Raw genomic sequence first — 26,410 nt, forward strand, 5'->3', positions numbered from 1 at the left:
GTTTCTGTTGGCCACTGTAAACCCTATTTACTGGAATCCGTTATAAATTATGAATGTTGTATGGCTCAGACAGGCAAGTGGTAGCCCTGCCAGACTTAGCTAGCGCTTGTGGTTGCCAACCTGTGCTCCCAAGTTGACAGCCTCTGGGGTCACCTTTTAATCACCACTTACAGTTGGAAGGGGATACTGTGGATGTAATCTGTCGTTTATATGACAAACTTGCATAGCATTTATTCCCCTCTGTTACCTATATGCAATTATTTACTGATTAGACCTTCTTTTTCTGTACAATTTCGAGTATGGAGTATCTAATTTCTAAGAGAACTATGATGAAATTCTTTTTAATATTTGTTGGTTTAATATCTTACAGAATGTAGTGTTCATTGGCATTGGAATTGGAACTGTGACTTCACTGATATTCCATCTGACGGTTAATGAACGTCCTTACAGCCATGCTGTTGGTAGTACCCCGGGTATGAAGAAGACGGCTGGTCACTTGATGAAGGATATCCAACTATACCAAGTGGCTGCTGTGTACATGGCTACAAGGTTATTTGTTAACCTCTCTCAAGTCTATATTCCACTGTACCTCCACGAGTCGCTTGGTATGGGAGCTGAGAGCTTGGCTGTCATTCCTCTAGTCATGTTCATCTCGAGTTTTGTGATGTCACTCACAATTAAGATTTTAAACAAGAAGTTTGGTAGAAAGGTAAGTTCTTTTTATTTTTGTTGATAATTATGGTTATTGTATAGATGGTAGAAAAATCTGATTTTTCTTGTCTTGGAGGGAGATTAATTATGGTGATGTTCTTCTTAGCCTGCCTGGTGGCCATGATCATTAAGGCATCAAGTCTGTATGATCTGACACTGTGCTTACCTGGTTTGTGTCCCATTGGTGGAAAAAGAAATTCACCATCAGAATGTTGGCCGGCAGGGTAGGAGAGGTGGTGGTACAATTTCTAATCACTAGATTGCATGCCAAAATCCTGGATTCAGTTCCAAACTTGTCCAAATGTGGTGAGAGAATATGACACTGTTGATGGTGATCCATTTGTCGCATTGTGACGTTAAGCCTTGAGCAGACCCTTATTGAGTGAGTTGACCATGCAGTTAGTCGCGTAGCTGTGAGGTTGCATTTGGGAAATGGTAAGTTCAAATCTCACACTTGGCAGCCCTGAAGATGGTTTTCCATGGTTTCCCATATTCACATCAGGCAAATGCTGGGGCTGTCACCTTAAATAAGGCTAAAGTCACTACCTTCCCAATCCTGTCCTATCCTTGCTTTGTCAAAAACCTTTGATGTGTTATTACAATATTAAAACTAGAAAAAGATAAAGCGGACCCTGTGGTATTATTTGACAGGAGTAGGCTATGTGCCAACACTGGCTGTCACCTCTCCCTATTTAGTCATCATAATCAACACCACCACCCAGATGTGCAGGTCACCCTTGGGCATCAAATAGAAAGACTTGCTCCAGGCGAGTTGAACATGTCCTTAAACACTCCCGGAACTAAAAGCCATACAATAAATAATAATAATAATAATAATAATAATGTTTGTTTTACATCCCACTAACTACTATACAATAAATAAATAATGATGTTCTTCTGAGTGTTTCTCTTAAGGCGACACTCCAGAGATAAAAATCAATACAGTGGAACCTCGATTATACGTTCCCGGAAACTACGTTTTCCCATATTATCCGTTCAAATTACGTGGTCCCGCGAGCATCCTAATTAAATCACGTTGTAAAAATCCCGCAATATCCGTTCCTCGAAGAAACTATTTCCCATATCAACCATCCAGGAAAATTTCAGTCCCATGAACGCTAAATCCTCAATCACACGTTGTTCAAGAAACTGTATCCCACGAAACGGCAGATACGGCATACTTGCGGATCTTGGTGTTAACTTGGTAATTTGAGGAAGCAGAAAAGCAATCGGCGGTGAACTTGCATAAGGGACCATCTTAGCATCACATTCGGGTGGTATTGTTTAGAGAATCGAAATCATAAAGCAGAGAGTATCCACAGCAATTGGAAGGAGACAGCGCATTTCAACAGCTCTACTTGAAGGCGGAACGAGTTTCGTCAAATGTTCGTACTTGCAAAACATCTACATTATGTCCAGGGTTAGATGTTTACTTCCCCCCCCGAGTGTATCGCCGAACAGGCTTCGGCACTGTGTAGTCGCTGAGCTTTCAGGCAGGAATCTAAACTGCTCCTTCTTAAGGAAAACAAATTTAGTATTTTAATATTATCGTATACGATTAGGCAATATGTTATCGAGACCAGAACAGAAGTTGCACCTTACATACAAAAAGCCGTAGGAGGTTTTGTGATTGCATATTACAGTTTTGGTCCTAATGTAAGATTGGGAATTTCACGTTATTGTTTTAAAATGGTAAAACCGCAGTTGTTTTATTTGTGCATGTTCATGTAAAAACTTTGCATCATTTTGCACTCGTACCAACTTGGACAGCGAGCGCGCTTTCCAGCTGAGCTCAAGGTCACAAATAACCGTAAATTCGGAAGTTATGACGATATTTTTTCTTTTTCCAATTTGATCGTGGTTAGTGACGGACATAATTGAATACAATGCATTCGAAAACTTGAGAATCAATACTTACATTCGAAACAATATTCTCGAGTTCAACATAACCTGTTAAAAGTCTATGTAGGCCTAATTTGCACGGTGCAAGATTTCCATAAACTGACTACGAACAATATACCAGTGACCAAATTACAATGGAAGATTTGTATCCAGTGTGCTTTATTTTATTACATTAGAGAATTACAAAATACTTGTGGTCGATTGTTGTTTGGCTTGGTGTTATTAGGTTTTTCGAACAGTGTGACCGATCAAAGTTGCCGAACTGAAAGAAGTTTTCAGAGGAAACTGACGAAGTTTCCCCGGTAAAACTGAATGTAAAATTTAGAGATTTTTAAGTCGCATACCGGTAATTATTGAAGCGGGCCCCGCGGTCAAACTTGCCTGCTTCTCACCCGGAGGACTCGGGTTCATTTCCCGGCCAGGTCAGGAGATTTTACTTGGATACGAGGGCTGGTTCCAGGTTCACTCATTCTACGATTACCTTTAATTGAGGTGCTATTTAGTGGTGAGGTGGTGACACCGATCTGTAGAGCCAGGAATAATGGCCGGGAGGATTAGTTACACTGACCATGCGTCACCTTGTAATCTGCAGGCCTTTGGACCGAGCAACGGTCGCTTGGCAATCAGAAGGCCCATTGGGGCTGTAGTTTGGTTTGGTTTAGGGGTGTTTGTAAGATTTTAAGTACCATATACATATTTCTTTTTTGTGGTGTTTAGCCAAATTGTTCATGGTTCATTCATTTCCGGATTTTCCGTTTTCCCGTGTTGTACGTGTTTCTTCGGTGGTCCCTCCAAAAACGGAGAATCGAGGTTCCACTGTATTTTGGTGAAATTTTTTTATGACAAATTGAAAGGATGGAGTTTCTTTTTTCTTGTCACGAAGTTATTCCACTGAATTCAAACAATTTATCACTGTTATAATGCTATGTTTGCCAGTTGTTATTTTACATTTAAATCTCATTTTTTCTCTCATAATATTCTGCCAAATGTAACAAAATTTGTATGGTATATGTATCACAGCTATATCAAGAAACCTGCATATGGAATTTTTATTTCTGAATTTTTTCAAGTAGTAGGGATTTTTAAGTCCAAAATTTTGAACATAAAAATGACACAAACTTTGGTACAATATATCTCCTTATATAAATTATGTACAGAAAAATACGATACATAGTGCTTATGTAGATGACATTCTCACAAAGTTTTATGTAAATCCATGCAAAAATATCTTTTTATCTCTTGAGTGTTGCCTTAATATAAGAGATCATTTGGTATTTGAAATTGCCTTACTGGAGGTGGTTCAACGGAACTCTTTAAAATGCTCACCATGGTAAACTGAATGTTAGTGTTCCAAATATTGTTATTGCTCAGAACTTGAGATTCAGGAATTGTTTTCTTAAGGTCTGTACTGTGTTCCTATTATACTCTAATATTGATATTGGTAATCTTTTGTAACGTATGAGAGCATAAAAATAATTGTTACTTGTGGCTTCACTTGAAATGAATCAGATATTTAGGATGGGTTCTCTAAGTAGGTCATTGCTAAATCAAAACTCTGTTATGAAGCGTTCAGTGCAAATTCATAATCATGTTGCTGGAGGAAAGTATAATATGATGACAGTTATTGGCAGATAAACAAAAGGAGAGGTTTTCTAGACACTAAGGAAATATGGAGTGATATCCATGCAATCATGGCAGCACACTGATACAGAGTTAGTTATCAAACACATGGTAATTGGATGCAGTTCATGAAGAGTATGTGGTACTGGATTGAAATACTGTTCCTGAAAGTATTGCAATTTGTGAGGTCTGAGGTCCAGGCAGGATAGGGAAAGCCAGCTTTGCTGGACATACTCTATTTGGAAAGAGGTCCTCGAGGAACATTAGATTACCATTGCTGAAATGTGAAGTGGTTCTGTCCTGCTGGAAGACTCTGCTAAAAGCTCAAACCATTGATCCTGCAAACAGTCTGTAACCTGACATAATAATGCTTAAAGATCTTTTGCCAGTGTTCAGTAGCATTGATAGTATGATCTCGCCATTGTGCTAAATGAAATGTGGGCTGATGACACCATGACTGGATGTCCATGCCCATGTGAAAGTTTCTGCAGGTATTCATCAAGTTTATCCCACCCAAGGAACCAGATGTTTTCCTCATTTACATCAACACAAAGTAGCACATGCCATTCATCTGACCACATCCAATTGTGTGTTGTGTGGATCCACGTTGAGGCCAGTAGATGGGCAGAGTACATATCGCCCCCACTCTGGCAAACTAGTGAAAGTGACAAACTAGAGAATCTGTAGTTTTGAAGTTTTGGTCTAGATTTTATTATTTATATATTGTCTACCCTCTGAGAAAGTCTCACATCTGCAGCCTGTTCTGTATGCCTAACACACAAAACCAATCATTAAATATATAAATTGATTTGACATGAGTAATCACAACTTTGTATGACCTGCGTAAGCAGAAATGTGTAAGGAAGAAGAGGAATCACAACTTCTTTCAGCTCTCCTAACCTTTTAACAATTTGCAGATTCATTAGTTTGCCAGAGTAGGGACGATGTGTGAAGATAAAAGTACGGAGATATCAGTTCGCGCAGCACCTGCATCCAATGGGAGCAGACGTTAAATTAAACACATCCTGGTGGTGTCCAGTTGCAGTTCCTAGGATATATGCCAGAGGCTCTTCTTCAGTGATTGCAGCATCTTGTCCATCATACCTGAAATTATCATTGCTTGTGGTGCTGGGGGATATGGCAGAAAGTCCTTCCCTATGGTCATTTCAGACCCTACTTGCTGTAACGCATCCTCTAAAGACTGGATAGTTTTATTCAGTGATGCAAGTCTCTGGAATTCGTTCTGGAATCCAGTTGGTATGAATGACAAAGAAGAGTCTCCGTTCTTTGCTGTTTCATAACTTTGGAAATAATGTTCCATACTCTGTTTATATTCTTTCTGAATAGCAAATTGTGACATGTTGGCTGTAGCACAGTGTCTACTGCAAAACAAACATAAGATAGAGTAAGTTACTTTAATGTTGTATGTCTATGTGCAGTCTTCAGCCCTAAGGCTGGTTGGATCCTCAACAGCTCTGCCATCAGGTATCATAGAAGGCCTAGGCATCACTGAAGAGGCATACAAAGGAAATGAGGAGTGAAGAGCATCCCGTTGCTTTCCTCACCAAGCCAGAAGTTGCTGTTACATATCATTCTAGAGGAATGGCATTACTAGCATCGCTCATACCTGTCACTTTCATATTGTCAAAGCCAAGGATAAGACAGAGACAGATCAATTGAAAGTAACAAAATTGCTCTAGCCCATACCAGGAGACATAGTGCACTGTAAACACTAGGTCCTGCCAGCAAAGGGATTTATCTTTTAATAAAAAATAAATTCCCATATAATGTTCAATTAGTTTTTCTTTCCTTTTTGTTACTCCTGGGATAAGAGTCAAATATGAATTCTCTTTATGAACATGTTGATAATGTTTTGTTATTTCCACCCATAAGAACAAGAAAATTAAACTATTAGCAACCAAAATACTTCTTAAACTCAACTTGTCTTTCCATAACATTCTTTAATCAATCTCTAGCTACATCATTCTTCTGTGATTTCATATTCACCAGTATGTGTAAAATTAATTTCTTTTGTCTTGATTTTCTTCTCATGTAGGCTGTGCGTTTGTTGTTGATAAAAAGAAGTTTCTTCTTCCTATACCGGAAACCTGTAGTATGTTCACAGCAGAACTCTGTGCTATCCTTGAAGTTCTGCAGTATGCACTATCCAATGAACATTGGTACTTTCTCCTGTATACCAACTCCTTGAGCTCGTTACAATCTATTGATATGTTGCCTTCAGCACCCTCTGATGCAGCAGATCCAGAACTTGCTGGCCGGGTGTTTGAGTGCTAGCAACAGACTCATATTTTTGTGACTCCCAAACCACATGGGTGTAGCGGGAAACAAGTTAGCTGATGGGGCTGCCAAGGATGCAGTCACATTGGCCCTTCCCCCAGCCTATGATATTCGTTCTCAGCTGAGATATTTGGTTATGTCCAGTTGGGAGATCGAGTGGCAGGCCACCCCTCCTCCAAATAAGCAGAGAATGATAAAAGGAACTACGAAGGTATGAAAGACTTCCCTTCAGGTTTCTCGGAGAGAAGCAGTGATATTATGCAGTCTTCAGATCGGCCACAGTATTGTAACACGCTCCCACTTACTGAAGGGAGAAGCCTCCCCTGGTGTGTTCTTGCAGGGGTCATCTATCCGTGGTACACATTCTTACGGAGTGCATGGATCTGGCTGATCTGCACCATAGTCTGAAACTTCAGAGACCAGCTCCCTCATCCTATGAGATGACGAGACCTAGTTACCCATTTTATGGGGGGTAATGGCCTGTTTTAATATGTATAAACGTGAGTTTTCTACTTGTTTTTAATGTTATTTTATCCTTAACTATGTTTTATTCTGTTTACTCTTTTTTAATTAATTTTTGGGTATTGTAATATGTTTTTATGCTTAAATTTGAATGATATATATGATTTCACTTCAAAGCATTGCCTAATTCTATTTTAATCAATTTTTACTCATTTACTCATGTATTAGACCCCCCCCCCCCCATGGCTTTTTGAGATGAAAATGAAAAAATAAATCTTGCATACAAGACCCCCTAACATAATTCATCAGAGAAGAACGATTCCGCATCAAAGCGGGTACAAGCCTTACTGCAGCTCTGATGACATCACACAAATTTGTGAATAGTTTCGTTCGTACGACCCACACAATGATAACATGCGTTGAAGTCATGCGGTACAACTGTGTTTCGTAGTTAAGAAATGTCCGCCTCTGTAGCGTAGGCTTACTGCAGCTCTGATGACGTCGCACAAACAGGTGAATAGTTTTGTGTCTGACCCGCGCATTGCAAGCACGCATCAGTCATGTACTGTATATGTGGCTGTGTTTTGTAGTTAAGAATGTCCGCCAGCATAAGGGTTAGCCCGATTACTTGCAATTCTCGGGAACCTGAGTTTGATTCCCTGTACCGTATTGCCAGAGATTTAGGAATGGCAGGAAGGTTGATGGCGGTAAAAATGGTACATGCAACTCCCTCCCACTTGGGGCCTGTCTAAAAAGAGCTGCACCACCTCGGGATAACGAACCTAGTTTAGTTAAGAAATATTCAGTTGTTGCTATTAATATAGCAGGTGAGATCATTAACAAAGTGATCGTTCAACATCTTGTAACTTGGGCCAATATAGGGTTTTTCTTTTTTGCACAGAAGTGGGTTTAAAACTTAATAAAAACAATCCAATCATAACGGTTGTTTTACTCACCAATGTACCTCACGAATAATAATTATTATTATTATTATTCGTCCCCGCTTAATGATTTTCGGAGATGCCAAACAAAACATACTATGCATTAATAATAAAATGGAGGCAACATTTGTATGAAATTAAACATTATGATGATAAAACGCATTACCACCACATCTCAGCTTTATTTAGAAGGCGTGGCTTATGCTACACATACACCAATTGGGAATATCAAAGACCATCTCCAGAAACCATTTTGGAATAGATTCTCACTGTTTGGACTCTATAGTCGGGAACGAAAATATTACAAGTGACGAAAATATTTTTAAAAGTTTCAAAAAAGACAGGACCTTGAATGCTCTGGATGCATGGCTGACGATATGGCTGTGAAGATGACATCATTTGGAATGACAACATGCCGTTAACAGGGAAGTTGGCGGCACAAGACGATAATTCAAATGAAAGCAGTGATTAGGTTTACTCAAGTTTACTGCGTGGTAGGCCTATTGCTCAACTGACAGAGACAAATGACTGGCCATTAAGTTTTTTTGTATCAATATTGAATAATATGATAATACGATACCCTTGTCCCTTTTCTTTAGGGGGTCGAGTATGAAGTGAGACAAGTCTTCATAGAGAGTTTTTATGACTAAGCCCTTTCTGATGTTAACCTAATCAAAGGAATTAATGAGATGAAACAAATGACGTGATATAAGTAACTTAAAACTGACTATATTTGCTTTATATGTAGGCCTAAAAGTAGTGTTCACCATGTATTGTCTTTTTACATACTGCCTTCCAATGAAAATAGTCAGTATAACTCAAATACATTCATAAGTTTGTTAAAGAATAGTGTCGAATGTTTACATGTGTAATTTATAGCCTAGAAGCCATGTGTTCACTGCACAACATTTGAGGCTATCGTATATTGGACCCCTCCTCCCCTTACATTTTGGGGTGTAAAAGTGGGGAAAAAAGGGGGTTTAATATGCGAATAAATATGGTAATTTTTTAAGAAAATAAGGCATTGTGAATTACATCCACTTATTATTTTAATTAATTTTGTTTCACCTCATACCATTAAGGACTGATGACCTAGATGTTAGGCCCCTTTAAACAACAAGCATCATTATTTCTTTTCATCACAACAGAGTGATAATATTGCCAAAACTGTATAGTGCTTCTTCTTTTTGACAACATTCTTCTCAGTAACACCTTCATATATATACACAAACTTTTTATTTACAGAATATCACTATTGCCGCAATACGAGGTTCAGTAACCATACTCTGCAACCATCTATATAACATTTGAAGAACCATACATCATGCCACATTCCAGATTCGTTCCAAACTTATTCCTGAGTCTTGTGATGAGTATTTCTATCGGGCATACTAGCAAATTTAGAAGACAAAATACTGTGTAGTTGATATACTTTGTCCTTGTGGCAGGCCCCTCACGGAGGAAGTTGTATTAATAAAGAATAATAACTATTTTATTGTTTTTTCTGTTATATTTATATGAAAAAATAATAGAATGCCTGAGGGAGGCAAGTGTACTGTAGGTGTGTAGGTGTGAGTGGGCATTGAGTTGTGCTAAGGGTACTCCTCAAGGAGTGAGTTCAGGAGAAGTGTTGGTAAGGAATCAGAATGAGTCACTGCAGGTACAACAGATAAGGTGATTTGTGGATGATGTTATACTGTATGGAGTAATAAATGAATTGCAGGATTGTGGGTGACTGCGAGGGGACCTAGACAGTGTTGTGAGATGAACAGCAGACAATGGTTAAATGGGATGAAAATTCAAGTTATAAGTCTCAGTTTTAATTATTATGTTGATGGGGTGACACTACCTCATGGCGAACACTGTAAATACGTAGGTGTTAATATAAGGGATGACCTTCATTGGGGTAATAATATTAATGACATTGTCGAGAAAGGTTACAGATCTCTTCACATGGTTATGAGAGTATTTAGGGCTTGTAGTAAGGATGTAAAGAAGGCATATAAGCCTTTGGTAAGACCCCAGTTATAGTATGGTTTCAATGTATGTGACCTTCACTTGGACTACTTGATACGAGAAGTGAAAAAAATTCAAAGGAAAGCATCACAATTTGTTCTGGATGATTTCCGTGACAGGAGTAGTGTTACAAAAATGCAAACTTTGGGCTGGGCAGACTTGGGAGTAAGGAGACGAGATGCTCGAATATCTAGTATGTTACAAGTTATAAACCTTATTATTGATCCGTATTGAAAATTGGTATAGTTCAAAAACGGTGAAGGTATTTATTAAACCACCTGTTCAAGGAAGGGGAAGTATTGAACAGGTGGTTTAATAAATACCTTCATTGTTTTTGAACTATGTGGTATGTTTCAAGCTGTCAGTGGCGAGTTTGCGTGGAATGACATTAATAGACAAATGAGCTTGAATGGAGCTTTTAAAAATAGGAAAGATGAAGATAAAGTTGGAATTCAGAAGGACAAATTGGGGTAAATATTCATTTATAGGATGAGGAGTAAGGGAGTGGAATAAATTGTCCAGGGAAATGTTCAATAAATTTCAAAGTTCTTTGAAAATTTTTAAGAATAAGCTAGGTAAACGATTCATAGGGAATCTACCACCTGGGTGACGGCCTTAAATGAAGATCATTGATTGATTGATTGATTGATTGATTGATTGATTGATTGAGTCACTGCAGGTAGAACAGAAGAGGGAGGTTGGGGAACAGGGAGGAGTTAAAGAGGAGGAGTGAGTCAAGAGGAAAGATAGAAGATACGAAGAGGGTGGTGAAACAAAGTTGTGAGAGGGAGAAAAGGGAGGAGGATGTACAGAAGTTGAAACCCAGATAGGAGGGTATCTAATGAGGTAGGTGGAGTTCAGGCTCTGGTCATGGGTGACTCTATTGTTAACCATGTGGAGGAAAGGGAACCAGCATAGGGAGTTACCCAGGAATTATCTTAAGGCAGATATTGAGGAAAGGAGGGGGGTAAGGAGAAGGTGATAATCATCCATGTTGTACCAACAGTTTAAGGCAAGCAGCAATATCATTGGGGTTGTATGGGATCTGGTTATGACAGTAGAGAAGAAATTGTAAGTGGGATGGTGTGTGTGTGTATGTGTGTGGGGGGGGGGGGGGGGGGGGGGGGTTGATCAGGTATTTAAATAAGAAGTGAGTATGTGGGAAATTGGGAATGAGATTTGTAGATCCTAATGCATGAGTAAGAGATAGGGATCTACACTTTAATGGCATTCACTTGAACCTTAATGGTATATATAAGTTACAGGGTTTGTTTAGAAGAGTTATAGGGAGGTTTATACAGAAGGAGTGATGAGAGTATAGAGAGCTGGAAGTCGAGTAACAATGACATAAAGTTGTTAGTTTTAAATTGTAGAAGTATTGTAAAGAAAGTATAAGTAATTTAATGGGTATGTATTTTCCAGATATTGTAATAGAAGTTGAATCATGGCTGAGAAGTAATATTAATAATAATAATAATATTATTGGCTTTACTTCCCACTAAATCCTTTTTCTGTTTTCGGAGGCGCCGAGGTGCCGGAATTCAGTCCTGCAGGAGTTCTTTTACGTTTTACTGACACAAGGCTTATGATGTATTTTAGCACCTTTAAATACCACCAGACTGAGCCAGGATCGAATCTGCCAAATTGGGGTCAGAAGGCCAGTGCCTCAACTGTCTGCGCCACTCAACCTGGCAGAAGTAATATTATGGATGCAGAAATTTTCTTATGGTACTTGAGTGTTTGTCATAGAGACAGGATAGGAATGGTAGGAGGGAGAGTATTCATGCTGGTGAAAGAATAATTTGTAAACTACAAAAAAAGTTAAGGATGAGAAACATGAAATTCTTGGTTTAGGGCTCATCTGTAAAGATAACAAGCAACTTGATATTTTTGAGGTTTATGGACTTGGAAAGAGTGGCTCTGATGCTGATCCGGAATTATTTGATAACATGATCAGCTATGTGGGGAGCGACACGTAAGAAATGTTACTGTAGCGGGGTATCTCAGTTTACCAAGCGTTAACTGGGAAGGTAATGCAAATCGCAGAAAGCATGACGAAAAATAAGTTAATCTGGGAAGGACAGCTGAATCAGAAAGTGATGTAACCAACTAGAGGGAATAATATTCTAGATTTGGAGCTATAAAACTAGGTGAGCTCTATAGAGAAACTAAAGAGATGGTATAAGTGATCACTAAGCTGTTTTTGTTGTAGTTAAAAAGAAATGTGATAGAAAGGAAGGTTGTAAAAGTTGGACTGTTAGGCAATATTACATTCTTGATAAGAGAGGTATGGGGTAATTTAAAAAAAGTAATTATGATCAATGGAAAATAGTAAATAAAAATGCAAACAGCCTATAGGATGGGTTTAAAGGAGTGTCAAAACAGATATTATGTATCTTTAAAGGTGATAAGGAAGGAGAGAAATAAAGCGATTGAGGAAGTACAGGGTAATAGGAAAGAGAGTCAGAAATGATTGTGGAAGTAAAGAGAGATTGAAAGAACTTACTAGGAAATTAAATTTAGCAAAAATATCAGCTAAGTATAACATGATGACATATATAATAGTTGTTAGTCATATAAATTGTAGGGAAAAATGGAAGGGTGAATCAGAGTCAAAGTGAAACTCATACACCACTGTAACTAGTATGTGTTTATGAATAGAAATGTGGACAATAATTTATGTTCGCAGTTTATGTGTGGAGCAATAAAGGGTATGTCTTGAATTATTAAGTCACCACAGGATAGTTAGCATATCCCTTAATTTAGCAAGATAAAACAGATTCTTTGTCTATATGCTGCTGGGGCACGTCAAAATGAAACTCATACAGTCCTACATGGACAGATAATAGGGCAGTACAAATGCTGTATGTTTGTGTTTTGATCCCACATTCAGTTTGTTTTGGAGAGTTGTGAAGTACAGATACGTTCTGGTACTATCATGGGGCGTCAAAAAGGACAATCTTCGAAAGAAAAAAGAACTGATGATTTTTCACCATAAAGAGAGGAAGATCACTGCGAGAAATTGGTAAACTTGCAAACAGGAGACATGCAGTTGTACAGTGCATTATAAATAGATATAAAAGTACACGCAGCATTGAAAATAAATACAAAGTGAGAGGAAGAAAAATTTTCAACCTCAGGGAGGAACGTTGGCTAGTAAGACAAGTTAAGAAAAATCCAGCGATTAGTGCTCCAAAACTGGCTATGATGGCTGAGGAACATAGCGACGAGAGCACATCCAGAAACTATACGACTTATCCTAAGGAAAAGTAACAGGCATGGACTAATAGCTAGGAAGAGAACATTTGTTAGCAAGATTAATAGGAAGAAAAGGTTGAGCTTCGTTAAGGAGTATATAGAAAAATATTTTTACTTCTGAGAGACCATTATTTTTGCAGATTAAATTAAATATAATCCCTTCGGATCAGATGAAAAGTTTAATGTCTGGAGGAAACTAAACGAGGAGTTGAAACCCAGGAATCTACGTCCAAGTGTCGAACATGGTGGAAGTAGTGTAACTGTCTGGGGGTACATGTCAGCTAGTGGACCAGAGAGTTTACTTTTATTGATGGGACCCTGGATCAACATGTGTACCTAAATATACTGAAAGAACATTTACGACCTAGAGCTCAAAAGCTTGGAATACTTAATCAATTTAAGTATTACCAAGATAACGACCCGACGCACAAAGCTCATAAAGTACGGACGTGGCTGCTATATAATTACCCAAAGGTATTCAAGACAACTCCACAGTCACCAGACTTAAATGTGATATAATATCTATGGCATTACTTTATTTATTTATTTATTTATTTATTTATTTATTTATTTATTTATTTATTAATGCCTTTTTTTTCAGTGTTTAAGTTAGTGCTCGAGGCCCTCTCTTGGAAGTAGCGATAAGAAAACACCAGATTTCCAACAAGATGGTCTGAAACTGACTTGATGTGAAGAATGGAAGAAAATAGATCCATCGTATTGCGAAAAGTTGGTACAATCTATGCTTAAATGTTTAAGAGCTGTGTAAAGTGCTAAAGGGTACCCAACAAAGTATTGACTGTTAAAAATATTGTGTTATTAGAGATCGCTCAGGAACTACTTGGAGGTGTATGCGTTTTACTTTGACCTGTTTCATGCATATTTAAGAATAATGTATTTTTTTTCTTTGTAAGTATAAGAAATATGAGTTGATTTACTTTGTACCTTAATAGAGAAATGTGTATTTGTTAAACCAGAACCAAGACTAAAATAAAGTAATGGTTATATCTTTTGTTGACTCCAAATAAACAAGCTTTCCTCTAGTGTATAAGTTTCATTTTGACTCACTGTAGGTGACTGAAACAGGTTTCAGGAAGGGCATTCCAGGGATCATTAATGAACAAGGGATGTTTATATGTGAGGACTTAGAGGAGGCAGAAGTATTCAGTCATCAGTATGTAAAGATAGATATAAGAATAATAATCCTGGTATGGGAGGTTACTAATACTGGCAAAGCACTGAACGTTACAAATAATGTCTTGGTAGAGGAGGTTACTAATACTGACAAAGCACTGATTTTTACCTATGATAATCAAAATATTTACAGATGATAGCAAAGTTGAAAGCTCGAAAAACAGCTAGAATTGATACGATTTCTGTGGGTGTACTAAAGGCAATGGGTTTGGATATATGCCTGAATCTGAAATGTTAATTATTTCATTACTGTTTGTACATAGGAGCTAAAACAAATGAATGGGAAGTTGGTATAGTAACCTCAGTGTAGAAGCGAAAGAGTAATAAACATAAAGCGGATAATTAAAGGCCATTTAGTTTGATGTGTGTTGCGTGTAAGCTCTGGGAAAGAATTTGTTCTGATTATATTACACATTTGCAAAATTACTAACTGGTTTGGTGGAAGACAGTTTGGGCATTGTAAACGTTATATGTGTGTGGCTCAACTTGTACGATTCCAGCAAAATAGAGCAGATATTTTAGATTCAAGAGGTCAAGTGGACTGTATCGTTGTCGACATATCCAAGACTTTAATAGTGTACATCATGGAAGACTGCTGACAAAAATCAAGGTATAGGACTAGACAAAACGAGTGGTTGAATGGGTGGCTAAATTCCTAAAAAACAGAAATCTGAGAATAAGAGTAGGTGAAGTGTTATCTGATATTGTAACAAATAAGAGGGGGTCTTGAATGGCAGTATTATTGGACCTTTAGATTCTCTTTTATGTATAAATGATATGGGTAAAGATGTGGAATTCCAGATAAGGCTTTTTGCAGATAATAATATTCTGTATAGAGTAGTAAATAAGTTATTTGATTGTGAGCAGCTGCAAAATGACTTTGGCAATGTTGAGAGATGGACAGCAGACAATAGTATGATGGTAAATGGGATGAAAAGTCATGTAAGTTTTACCAAGAGGAAAACTTCTCTTTGTTTTAATTACTCGGTTGATGGGATGAAAGTACCTCACAGGGATCACTGGTTAATATAACGATAGCTCTTCATTGGAGTAATCACATTGGGTTTAAGTTCAAGTACAAAGGTCGATCAAATATAAACAGGATTTCTTGCTCGTGAAGGAGTTACAGTGGAAATTTGCCAGAGATTGACTGCACAGTTCAGTGATCAAACATTGTCAAGGACGTGTGTGTGTGTGTGTAAGGAGTGGCAAAGGAAAGGGGAGGCAGCACCAGTGAAAGCCAAGACTCAAACTGTCAGCTGGCAAGGCATTTTGCTGATTGATTTCTTGCATGAGAGATGCACAATCAATGCTGCTTACTACTGCAAGCTGTTGAACGAGGCGGGCGTTGCATATCGCCGCAAAAGACGAGAGCAACTGATTTGACAATGCGCGGCCCCATACTGCAGCTCTGTCTATCTCTAAGTTACAGGAAATGCACTGGACTACACTTGATCATCCTCCCTACAGCCTGGACTTATCGCCCTTCAGTTTCAATTTGTTCAGACCGCTTAAAGAAGCTCTAGAAGGGCAACAATTTAAAGATGACGAGAGAGTGGAAGACTTGGTGTGCAACTGGCTAATAACATGATCCTGTTTTTTTTACGATGAGGGCATCAAAAAGATGGCAAATGCATTTCCAAAGCAGGAAAGTGGAAAAATAAATTGTAATTGCTATGTGTTTTTCAATAAATGAATTTAAATAAAAAATAAAATCCTGTTTATATTTGATTCTGCCTCGTGTTGTTTCTTCCCATTTCCTGTATTTAACCAGCCATCTTTTTATCTTACACTTCCTGCATGAAGACTAAGGACCTGTGAAGATGCCCGCTGAGAATAGATGGATGTATTAGAATGGATTGGTAGGGAGAGAGTCTTGTCTATTTGGGGATGGTAGTGTATGATGGTGTGGAGATTATTTTAATTGTCCTTGTCCTTTTGTGTATTCATGTTTGTCTTTGTTTCCTATTTGTGTTGCTCACTGACCTGCCATTTTGTCTATCCTATTAAGAGTATGGTTCCAGTGTATGGGACTCTCACAAGGATTACCTGATTCAAGGACTGGAAATGATCCAAAGAAAAGTAGCACAATTTGTTTTGGGCGATTTTTAACAAACGAGTAGTGTTAAGAAAATGTTGCAAAGTTTGGGCTGCGAAGACTTGGGAGTAAGGAGAAAAGCTGCTCAACGAAGCAGCATGTTCCCAGCTTTCAGTGGAGACATGCCTTGGAATGACATTAGTAGATGAATAATCTTTATTGGAGCTTTTAAAAGTAGGAAAGGTCATAATATGGAGATAAAATTGGAATTCAAGAGGACAAATCGGGGCAAATATTCATTTATAGGAAGAGGAATTGTGGACTGGAATAATTTATCAAGGAAAATGTTTGATATATTTCCGGGTTCTTTGTAATCCTTTAAGGAAAGCCTAGGTAAATAATTGATAGGGAATCAGTCACCTGGGTGACAGCCCTAGGTGCAGATGATTGATTGATTGATTGATTGATTGATTGATTGATTGATTGATTGATATAGCAACCGAAGTTCAGTAACTTACTCTTGAATTTGGATGATGTAGTAGTAGAAGTGAATCACATTCTTTTAAGCCTTCAGTGAATGTTGAAAAATACTATTCTTCTTCCTGAGAGATCTAGCTAGTCTGTTAAAGCCCACTGAATTCAGCCTGTTTATCTTGAAATATTGACATTTTTGAATATTTTATTTAATGGAAAATTAGTACATTGTTTAATATTAGTTAAATTTTCAGAGGTTTCTTTACTATGATGAACTTCCTTTTTTATTGGTTTGTTTCAGGTAACTTATGTTCTTGGTGCCTTGTTGGGGATAACTGCATGCATCTGGGTGAAATTTGGCTCTGGAGATAATTTTTCAACATATGAAATATATGCTGTAGCAGTTTTATTAGGTAGGACCATTCATATTTTTAAAGGTTTGTTATGAGTGTTAGAATTATCTTTAATGCTTGTTGTGCCTTTATGTGATATGTGGGAAGCAAGAGTTAATTTGATAAGTACTGTAGAATTTTCAGCATCTGCATGACATATTAATTGTGTGGCTCTTTGGCTAAATGGTCAGCATTGTGACCTTTGGTTGAGAGGGTTCCAGATTTGATTCCTGTTAGGTCAGGGAATATGACTGTGTTTAATTCCTCTGACTCAGAGAGTGGCTATTTGTATGTGTGTGCATTTGTCCCAATAAAGTTTACTTCATATACATACTACACTACCAACACGCAATAGTGAATAGTGGTGGTGGTGATTGTTTTAAGAGGAAGTACAACTTGGCAACCATCCTCTATATAACACTAATCAGAAAGAAAAAAATGGAAGGGATCCAATACTTTGAAAAATGAAGATATCGGCCAGTGGAAGACAAGGGCCACAAAGGGCGTGAAAATGAGGCTCCCTAGGCCTCCATACATAATACCTTCGGGGTCAGAAAAGAACAAGAGTTGACCAAGGGAAGCCAGATAGGGTAGATGAAAGTGAGGAGCCTGGCACAAGTAGAAGCAATGCCAGGACTCGGCTAAGGGGCCCGTGGTCGCCAACCCACGCTCCCAAGTTGAGAGCCCCTTGGGCCCCTTTTAGTCACCTCTTACGACAGGCAGGATATTCCTTGGGCGTTATTCTACCGCCAATAGTGAATACATCCCTGTATATAGTGTTGGTGTTGGGAAAGGCATCTTGCCATAAAACGGGGCCAAATCCACATGTGCGACACTGTTTGCTCCTATGACCTTATTGGGGTGTGGGAAAAGTCGTAGAAGATTTATCTGTCATTTGTCTATCCACTTGAAGAAATTTGTCAGGTTTGAGAAAAGAAATGTTCCATTTTTTTTTTTCCACATCTTAATTAAAACGTATTTAATTTTTTTGGCACCTACTTAAAGTTTTTTACTGGTTAAAATTGTTGTCTACACATGCAACTGACAGGCATCCTTTAAGTCAGAAATAACCATCTTGAACAGAATTTTTCTTTTTGCTAAATGAACAATTTTCCAAGCAACTTGGGAATCATTTTGTTGATTGAATCACATAGTAGGAATGTAATGGCTAAAAGCATTCTTCTGTTAATAATAATAATAATAATAATAATAATAATAATAATAATAATAATAATAATAATTAGTGGCCTGTGACAGCAAATGAGGCTAGTTAAAACCTCTAAGAATGCTTTTAGTGCTTTCTTAGGGACTGTAGCATGTTTTTCTAGGAATTTTATATTTACTTGCAATTGTCACTCAAAACGCTTAAAAAAGTTGATAGGTTTACTTGCATGCTCTGGATGTTTTGTCTGGTAGTGTCTTGTAAGTTTCACAGATTTGAAACTATCATAGGCTAAAATATCCAAGCAAAGAACACATTGTAGTTGTTTGCAATTTGTGGTTATTCACAAGAATGTTAGCGAAACCTAGTTTTACATAATCGTCCTTAGGTTCACATTTTTTTTTAACTTGCAAAAGGAAACAATAGATATAGACATTATTGTTTATGACAACTTAGTCATAGGAAATGCTTGAACATCCCTATGAAACAAAAATTACACAAATATTTAGGAGCTTATGGTTTCTAAAGTTCACAAGAGGAAATTACTGATTTAGAATAAATTAACATGGCCTTTGGTGACAATCATACAGACTAGCAAAAAAAAAAACAAGTTAGTACTGTATTGGAAGGTGGGATTCTCCACTTAACCTAAACTTAGTTCCAGTTTATAGACATTTTATTTGCCTCTCCCTTACCACAGTCCTGAAATAGTGTTTGGTGGCAACGGACTTTGCATCGGTAGTCTAGATAAGTACAAAAGGTTTTCGTTATATTAATACTTGTAAATTTATTTTTTGTCATTGGTTCATATTATCACTAAATTCTCTATATTTGACAAGTTTACACAGTGTAAACAATACTGTACATATATAAGCATGTTTTAAGTGATCTGATAGAATCTGAGGATGTTCCTGCAGAACGAAGCATGTCATTCTTTGTATAATAGTGTGTATTTAACTGGTATGTTTATAGTGTTATAATTTACATTGTATTTGCTGTGTGTTTGACAGTCCGAAAAGCCTTTCCTACATTTAACTAAGTCAACACTGGAAAACATGGCTTCATTCTTAACAAATTATTCGGCCAGTCAGGCGAATTACGAAGCCAAAAAGCTCAAATCACTTAAAATTAAAATCATGAACATTGACAAATCAATTACATTTAATAAGAAATGTCTAGAATTAAAGCTCGTTCCTGAGTACATACCCAAAAAAGCTAAACCCACAACAACTTTGGCTAAAATATCGACATCTCAATCACAAATATTATAGATCAGAAATAAAAATTCGTGTACATAAAGAAACAGGAAATCAACTAACAAATTTTATGCATCCATTTAAACCTAAGCAACTTTTGGCACCACACATAATGGACATCCTACTCAAACATTTTACACGATTACATCAAAAAGAAGCAATCCGGAAACAGAAGGTCATTGACAATAAAATACATAACCTAATGATTAAACAAAAATATCTAGCCCTCTCATGCATCATGTCCACTAGCACTTTATCTGTATCCCCTATTGCATGAAGTCCACTCTGGTGGATGTGTTCTGTTCAATGCTGCGTTCTTATGGTGGAAAAAGCAACTGTTGGAGCAGCAGGCACCTTTCTTCTACAAGTGTGTAACCAAAATGGCAGGGAGGAAGGATGGCTATGTACATGGTCCTACAATAACGACAAAATCCTTCTGTGGAAGAAGTAAAGATAGGGTAAAAAATTATTATATCTTTTATCATAGTATATATGGTGTTGTGAGACATTCCCTTTATCCAGAAACTTCCTCACTGTATGTGTACTGCGCTATATGTTCATGTCCACTGTGGTATATGTCATGCATGCGCAGTACTCGGGATTATTCTGATTTCTGTAGTTAGTATGCTATATCCGTGTATTTTAAATTTATTTTTAAAACCGGACCTATACTTATATTATAATAATAGCCTAACAATAGAAATATAATGAGCATATTTGCTCACTGATTTGTAAAATCATCATTTAGTTACTTTCGACCATCATGTTTTTATTATTATTATTATCTTTTTCCAATACGGGTAAAAATTGAAAAAATTCCGGATGACTCTGACTGTACAATTGCTGATGATAATGATGCAGATGAAGACTGGCAAGCAACACCTGTGATCCCCCATAGAAGAAGTTGAGGAGGAGAACAAAGAGCATTTTGAACCCTCTGCTACAGGTACATCCCAAAGGCAGGCATCCACTTCTCATGAGACGGAAAATAAGCCCAGGTCCACATGGACAAGGACAGACAATGAGTTTTGTGCCCTCTTCCTCCATTTTTGGGAGAAAAGTTGTACTAAGTTAAATGTGTCACTTTGTCCAGACTGCTTTGCCGTTTTCCACAGAAGAAAATGAAAGACAGTGAATGAAATGATATGCATTGGATGAATCTATTAATGCATGAAGTCCACTCCAGTGGACATGGTGTTATTTCCATGGTGTTTGATGTAAATTACTGAAATAAAACTTTGGGTGATCCATTGGACCCCAAAAATTACAAAAACACTGTATTTAACATTTTTATCTTCATCCCGTTAATTTATGCATGAGAGGGCTAGAAAACAATAACTACAACAAATTTTCACCCTGGATTAATTAACAGATCAGACACTACCTTTTCAAAGAATGAAATAAATCTGCTAGAGAAAGATCTCAAATTCAATTGCCAGGAACGCCATAACGAAAACAACATAATACAGCTCTTCACTGACGTAGAAATTGCTTGTGACAAAATACCCTCTCCACAAAGAGAAATAATAAAAAACGTAGCTACCAACAAAGCCCTAAACATAATCCCACTAGAAAATTCCACCAAACAACTGAATTGTACCACTCAATACTCGGCATTGAAAACAGTTAAGAACAGAATTAAAAACGACAACTTTGTCACGAAAGCGGATAAATGAAGAAAGATGAATACATAGAAAAAACTATAGATTTTTCTTTGCTAGTTGCTTTACGTCGCACCGACACAGATAGTTCTTATGGCGACGATGGGATAGGAAAGGCCTAGGAGTTGGAAGCGGCCATGACCTTAATTAAGGTACAGCCCCAGCATTTGCCTGGTGCGAAAATGGGAAACCATGAAAAACCATCTTCAGGACTGCCAACAGTGAGATTCGAACGCACTATCTCCCGTATGCAAGCACACAGCCGCATGCCGCTGACCGCACGGCCAACTCACCCATTACAATAGAATTTATCAACAACAACGGTATTCAAGAATTACAACGTGACCCTACAGATATTTTTCAAAACGAAATAAGACAAGCTATCAAGGAAACAGACTTTATTTTCATAAAACAAGGAAAAGAAAGCCTCAGCAACGAATATCCCCACACTAAGAGCCCTCCCCAAAATACCCAAACAATCATGTCCCATTAGACCAAGAGTAAATTTTAAAGATTCGCCAAGTTACAATTTAGCAAACATCTAAACCTAATTCTAAAAGAGAAAATTTCACTTAAAGAAGACAGGTCAATTAAACAGCCTAGAACTAAATAAACCTAAAATAACAGAGCACACATTTGGTGTCCTTTGACATCACTAAAATGTACACCAACATACCTATAGATGAATCCATTAAAATTATCAAATGTCTTCTTAAAGAAAACTTTTTTTTTTGCTAGTTGCTTTACGTCGCACCGATACAGATAGGTCTGATGGCGACAATAGGATAGGAAAGGCCTAGGAGTTGGAAGTAAGCTGCCATGGCCTTAATTAAGGTACAGCCCCAGCATTTGCCTGGTGCGAAAATGGGAAACCATGGAAAACCATCTTCAGGACTGCCAACAGTGAGATTCAAACCCACTATCTCCCGGATGCAAGCACACAGCCGCATGCCACTGACCGCATGGCCAACTCACCCGGTAAAACACTTCTTTACAAGAAAGCAAAGAAATTATTAGCCTTCTTAGGACAACACTACACCAAAATTCCTTTGCATTCAACGACAAAAGCTATTGCCAAAAAGAAGGGTTAGCCATGGGCTCACCATTATCAGGTGTAATAGCAAAGATTTTTCGGAATAACTTCGAAAACATCTTAATGAGCCAGCATTCAAAAGGAATCTTACACTGGAGCAGATACATAGACAAAATCATATGCATACATGTTAATGACATCACTAAAGCACACCAGTTATTAAACACACTAAATTCTTTACACAAGTCCGTCAGTTTCACAATGGGGCCAGAAACTAACAAGAAAATAAACTATTTAGACATCACAATCAACAGGAATAATGACAATCTATCTTACAAATTATACAGAAAGCCCACTCGGACATCGCACACTATTGACGAGTTGAACCACCAGTACACACACAAAATAGCAGGATTGAAAACAGTGATACACAGAGCTATTTCCATACCAATGAGCACAGTGGATTTCGATGAAGAGTTACGTATCATAAAACAAATCACAAAAGAAAACAACCACCCTGCAGGCACCGTAGATAAACTATTAAATAAACATAAGAAACATCGCTGGGAATTCACCACACGTGACAAAGAAAAATACATGGTTCTCAACTACGTTAACAAGAACACATACAAAGTAGCTAATATTTTCAAGAAATAAGGTTTAAAAGTAGCCTTTAGAATGAACAACACACTACAGAGACACATCAGCAAGTGCAACCTAAACAAAAAAGACCCCTTCTCAAAGTTCGGAGTATATGAACTCAAGTGCCGAGAACCTAACTGCAATGCCACATGTAGGAGCACATACGACTGTTCAAACCAGTTCACAGGCATCAAAACAGACCTAAAAATTTTACACGTCGAAAATAAAAGTACATCTTTGAATATAAAGGAAGCAATCAAAATTTACATTGCAAAAAATGCTAATGTAACCAACCTAAATGACCATACACACTTAAAAAATTCTCCCCTCTTTGCTCTACTCACATAACATCTGGACAACACTTACTTGATACATTAGCTTTTATCATAATAATAACATTTAATAGTTAGTCTCTATTTCAATTCCTTACTTTATTTACCTAAAATCATTATCTTGCGTTCATCCATATAACAGTACATTATAACATGAAGTAGGTTAATAACCTTCTCTCCCCTCTCCAGTGTCGATAGAAGGTTCCACAGCGCTCCACTCCTCTGTCCTACTTTCCCCTCCCCTCCCCACGGTACAGTATACTGATTTTAACATCCTATAGGATTCACATTGCTTCAGTGTCCCTCCCATGCTTCCTTTCCCCTCACCACGACAGTGTGCTTTACCCCAAACTTTCCTTTTGTCTCTCCATGACCACAGTCTTGAAATAGTGTTTGGTGACAACGGACTTTGCATCGGCAGTCTAGATAAGTACAAAAGTTTTAATTATATTAATACTTGTAAATTTATTTTTTTGTTGTTACTGGTTCACATTATCACTAAACTCACATTATCACGCAACGTAAACAATACTGTACATATATAAGCATGTTTTAAGTGATTTGAGAGAATCTGAGGTTGTTCTTGTGGAACAAAACATGTCATTCTTTGTATAATAGTGTGTACTTTACAGGCATGTTTATAGTGTTATAATTTATATTGTAATTGTAGTATGTTTGACAGACTGAAAAGTTTTTGTTACATTTGACTGAATGGCAAATAGAAAATCACAAAGTCACTTGTGAAATGCTGCTTCAACGCCAAGAAAGAAAATAATTTCTGTACCGAATTGTGATGGGTGACAAAAAATGGATTTATTTTGAAAACCCGAAGCGGAGAAAATTATGGCTGTCACCTGGTGAAGCCGGTCTTTCAATATCAAGGCCAAATCGCTTTGGCAAGAAGACCAAGCTTTGTGTCTGGTGAGACCAAAGCGGTATTGTTATTATGAACTTTGAAGCCTGGCGAATCGTTAATGCACAACGCTGTCACCAACAAATTATTAATTTAAACCAGGCATCGATCGAAAGGCGACCGGAATGGGCCAGAAGACATGACAAAATGATTTTGTTACATGACAATGCGCTGTCTCACACACCAACACCAGTGAAAGACATCTTGAAATCGCTTGGATGGGACACCCTCTGCACCCATCATCCGACTATCACCTCTTCGCATCAATGGGGCACGCAGTCACAGGGCAACACTTCAGCAATTTTGAGGGGGTTGGAAAATGGCTCGACGAATGGTTTGCCGCACGAGACGAACAGTTTTTCAAGCATGGTATTCGTACTTACCTGAGAGATGGGTGAAGTGTATAGAAGCCAATGGCCGATATTTTGAATAAACAAAAAATGAGTTTCCCTTGAAAATAAAGTGGTTTCTTTACCACAAAAACCGGCAAAAACTTGTGCATGCAAAGCTACCAAAACATAATTTTAGCTACTTTCTGCAAGATTGTTCCAAGAAACTGTTCCAGGTCACATCTGGAGAGTATGAGTGAGTTAGCTGTATGTGTAGCCATCAGCTTGCATACTGGAGATGGTGGGTTTGAATCCCTCCTTCAGCAGACCTGAAGATGGTTTTCCATAGTATCCCAAGAAAATGCTGGGGCTGTACCTTAATAAAGACCATGGCTGGTACCTTCCCAGTTCTAACCCTCTTCCATCCTTGTATCACTGAAAACCTTCAATGTGTTTGTGAAACATTAAACCACTAGCAAAAAGAGAAAAAAAATATATTATTTGGAAAATGTTTGTTTATTTGAATATTTTGTTTGTACTAAGACTGAATTATAGAGTCAATAATCAGACCCCTTATCCAAGAGAACCTCTTTGAAGAACAGCATGGATTCAGGAAGGGAAGATCAACAACTGATTTAATTTTACCATCCGTCAGTTAATGGAAAAATACTATGAACACAACCAAGATATGTGGTTAGCCTTTCTGGATATCAAAAAAGCATTTTGATGCTGTGCAAGAGGGTGTGCACAACTCTGAAGAAAATTGGAATACAGGATGACATGATACCCAGGATCAAGAATTTGTATGAAGATACCTGCAGTAAAGTCAAAACACCTGTAGGAATGACTGAAACCTTTGATATAAAATCTGGTTTAAGACAGGATGGTGTTTTGTCTCCTTTTCATCACTGTGATGAACGAGAATCAGAGAAAGTACACAAAACCATTGGAGGTAACAAAATTAAAGTTATCTTGTTCGCTGATGAGATATATGCTTGTGGGGAGACTCTAAAGAAGACCTTCAAGAACAAATAAACTCCTGGACAGAAGCTGCTAAAGAATATGGATTCATCTTCAGCCAAGAGAAAAGTGAGGTTATGGGCATCAAAAGATATGGACAACCAGTGAGACACATTGAAATGGATGGGAAACAGCTACAGATGAACCATCAATTCATATATCTTGGAAGTGTTATCTCTGATACTGGTTCTATAGACAAGGAAATTTCTCACAGAATTCAGACAGGTAACAACTACAAACTAGTTAAAGACACAATATGGAACAAGAAAATACCAACAAAATGTAAGAGAGTAATGTATGAAACCTGACCTATTGTCACAGGTGTAGAATGTAATGGAAGTGGAAAGTGTTTATTGAAGACTTTATTTGTAAACCTTCTGTAGTACTTACTGTATGATCTGAAGTGTGGTGATATAATGTTTTATTTGTAACGACCTAACCTGTACAGTGTAATATTTTGGTAACATGCGGTATTTGTAAATAGATTTCAGTTCTATACTTACTGGAAGTATCCAGAAAGTTGTTACATGAATTTTTGAACAGGGTGTGTTGCCTTTTGTTGGTTATGTATTCTAGAAAGTATTTTCTGACTGTTCTGGAAATGGAAGATTCGCGATCGTGCGTATTCAAGAAAATTATTTAATGTTCGCGACTGAGTTAGGAGTTGTGATTGGTGAATCTGGGTGGCGATAGGCGGGCTCATGCGTTCTGATTGGCTACTCGAAGGCCAGGGTTTACCTTTTAATGAGAGCGAGG

At 37.7% G+C, this 26,410-nt stretch overlaps 1 protein-coding gene across 1 annotated transcript in view; it reads left to right on the forward strand.

Moving 5' to 3' along the window:
* Positions 1-26,410, forward strand: part of LOC136873839 (major facilitator superfamily domain-containing protein 12) — a 66,336-nt gene that overhangs the window by 13,636 nt on the left and 26,290 nt on the right. The window contains exons 5-6 of the mRNA XM_067147108.2: positions 371-709; positions 17,216-17,327. Coding sequence (XP_067003209.2) covers positions 371-709; positions 17,216-17,327 — 451 coding nt within the window. The remainder of the gene's footprint in view (positions 1-370; positions 710-17,215; positions 17,328-26,410) is intronic.

This window comes from Anabrus simplex, chromosome 5 (assembly GCF_040414725.1).
Source record: "Anabrus simplex isolate iqAnaSimp1 chromosome 5, ASM4041472v1, whole genome shotgun sequence".
Classification (NCBI taxonomy): Eukaryota; Metazoa; Arthropoda; class Insecta; order Orthoptera; family Tettigoniidae; genus Anabrus; species Anabrus simplex.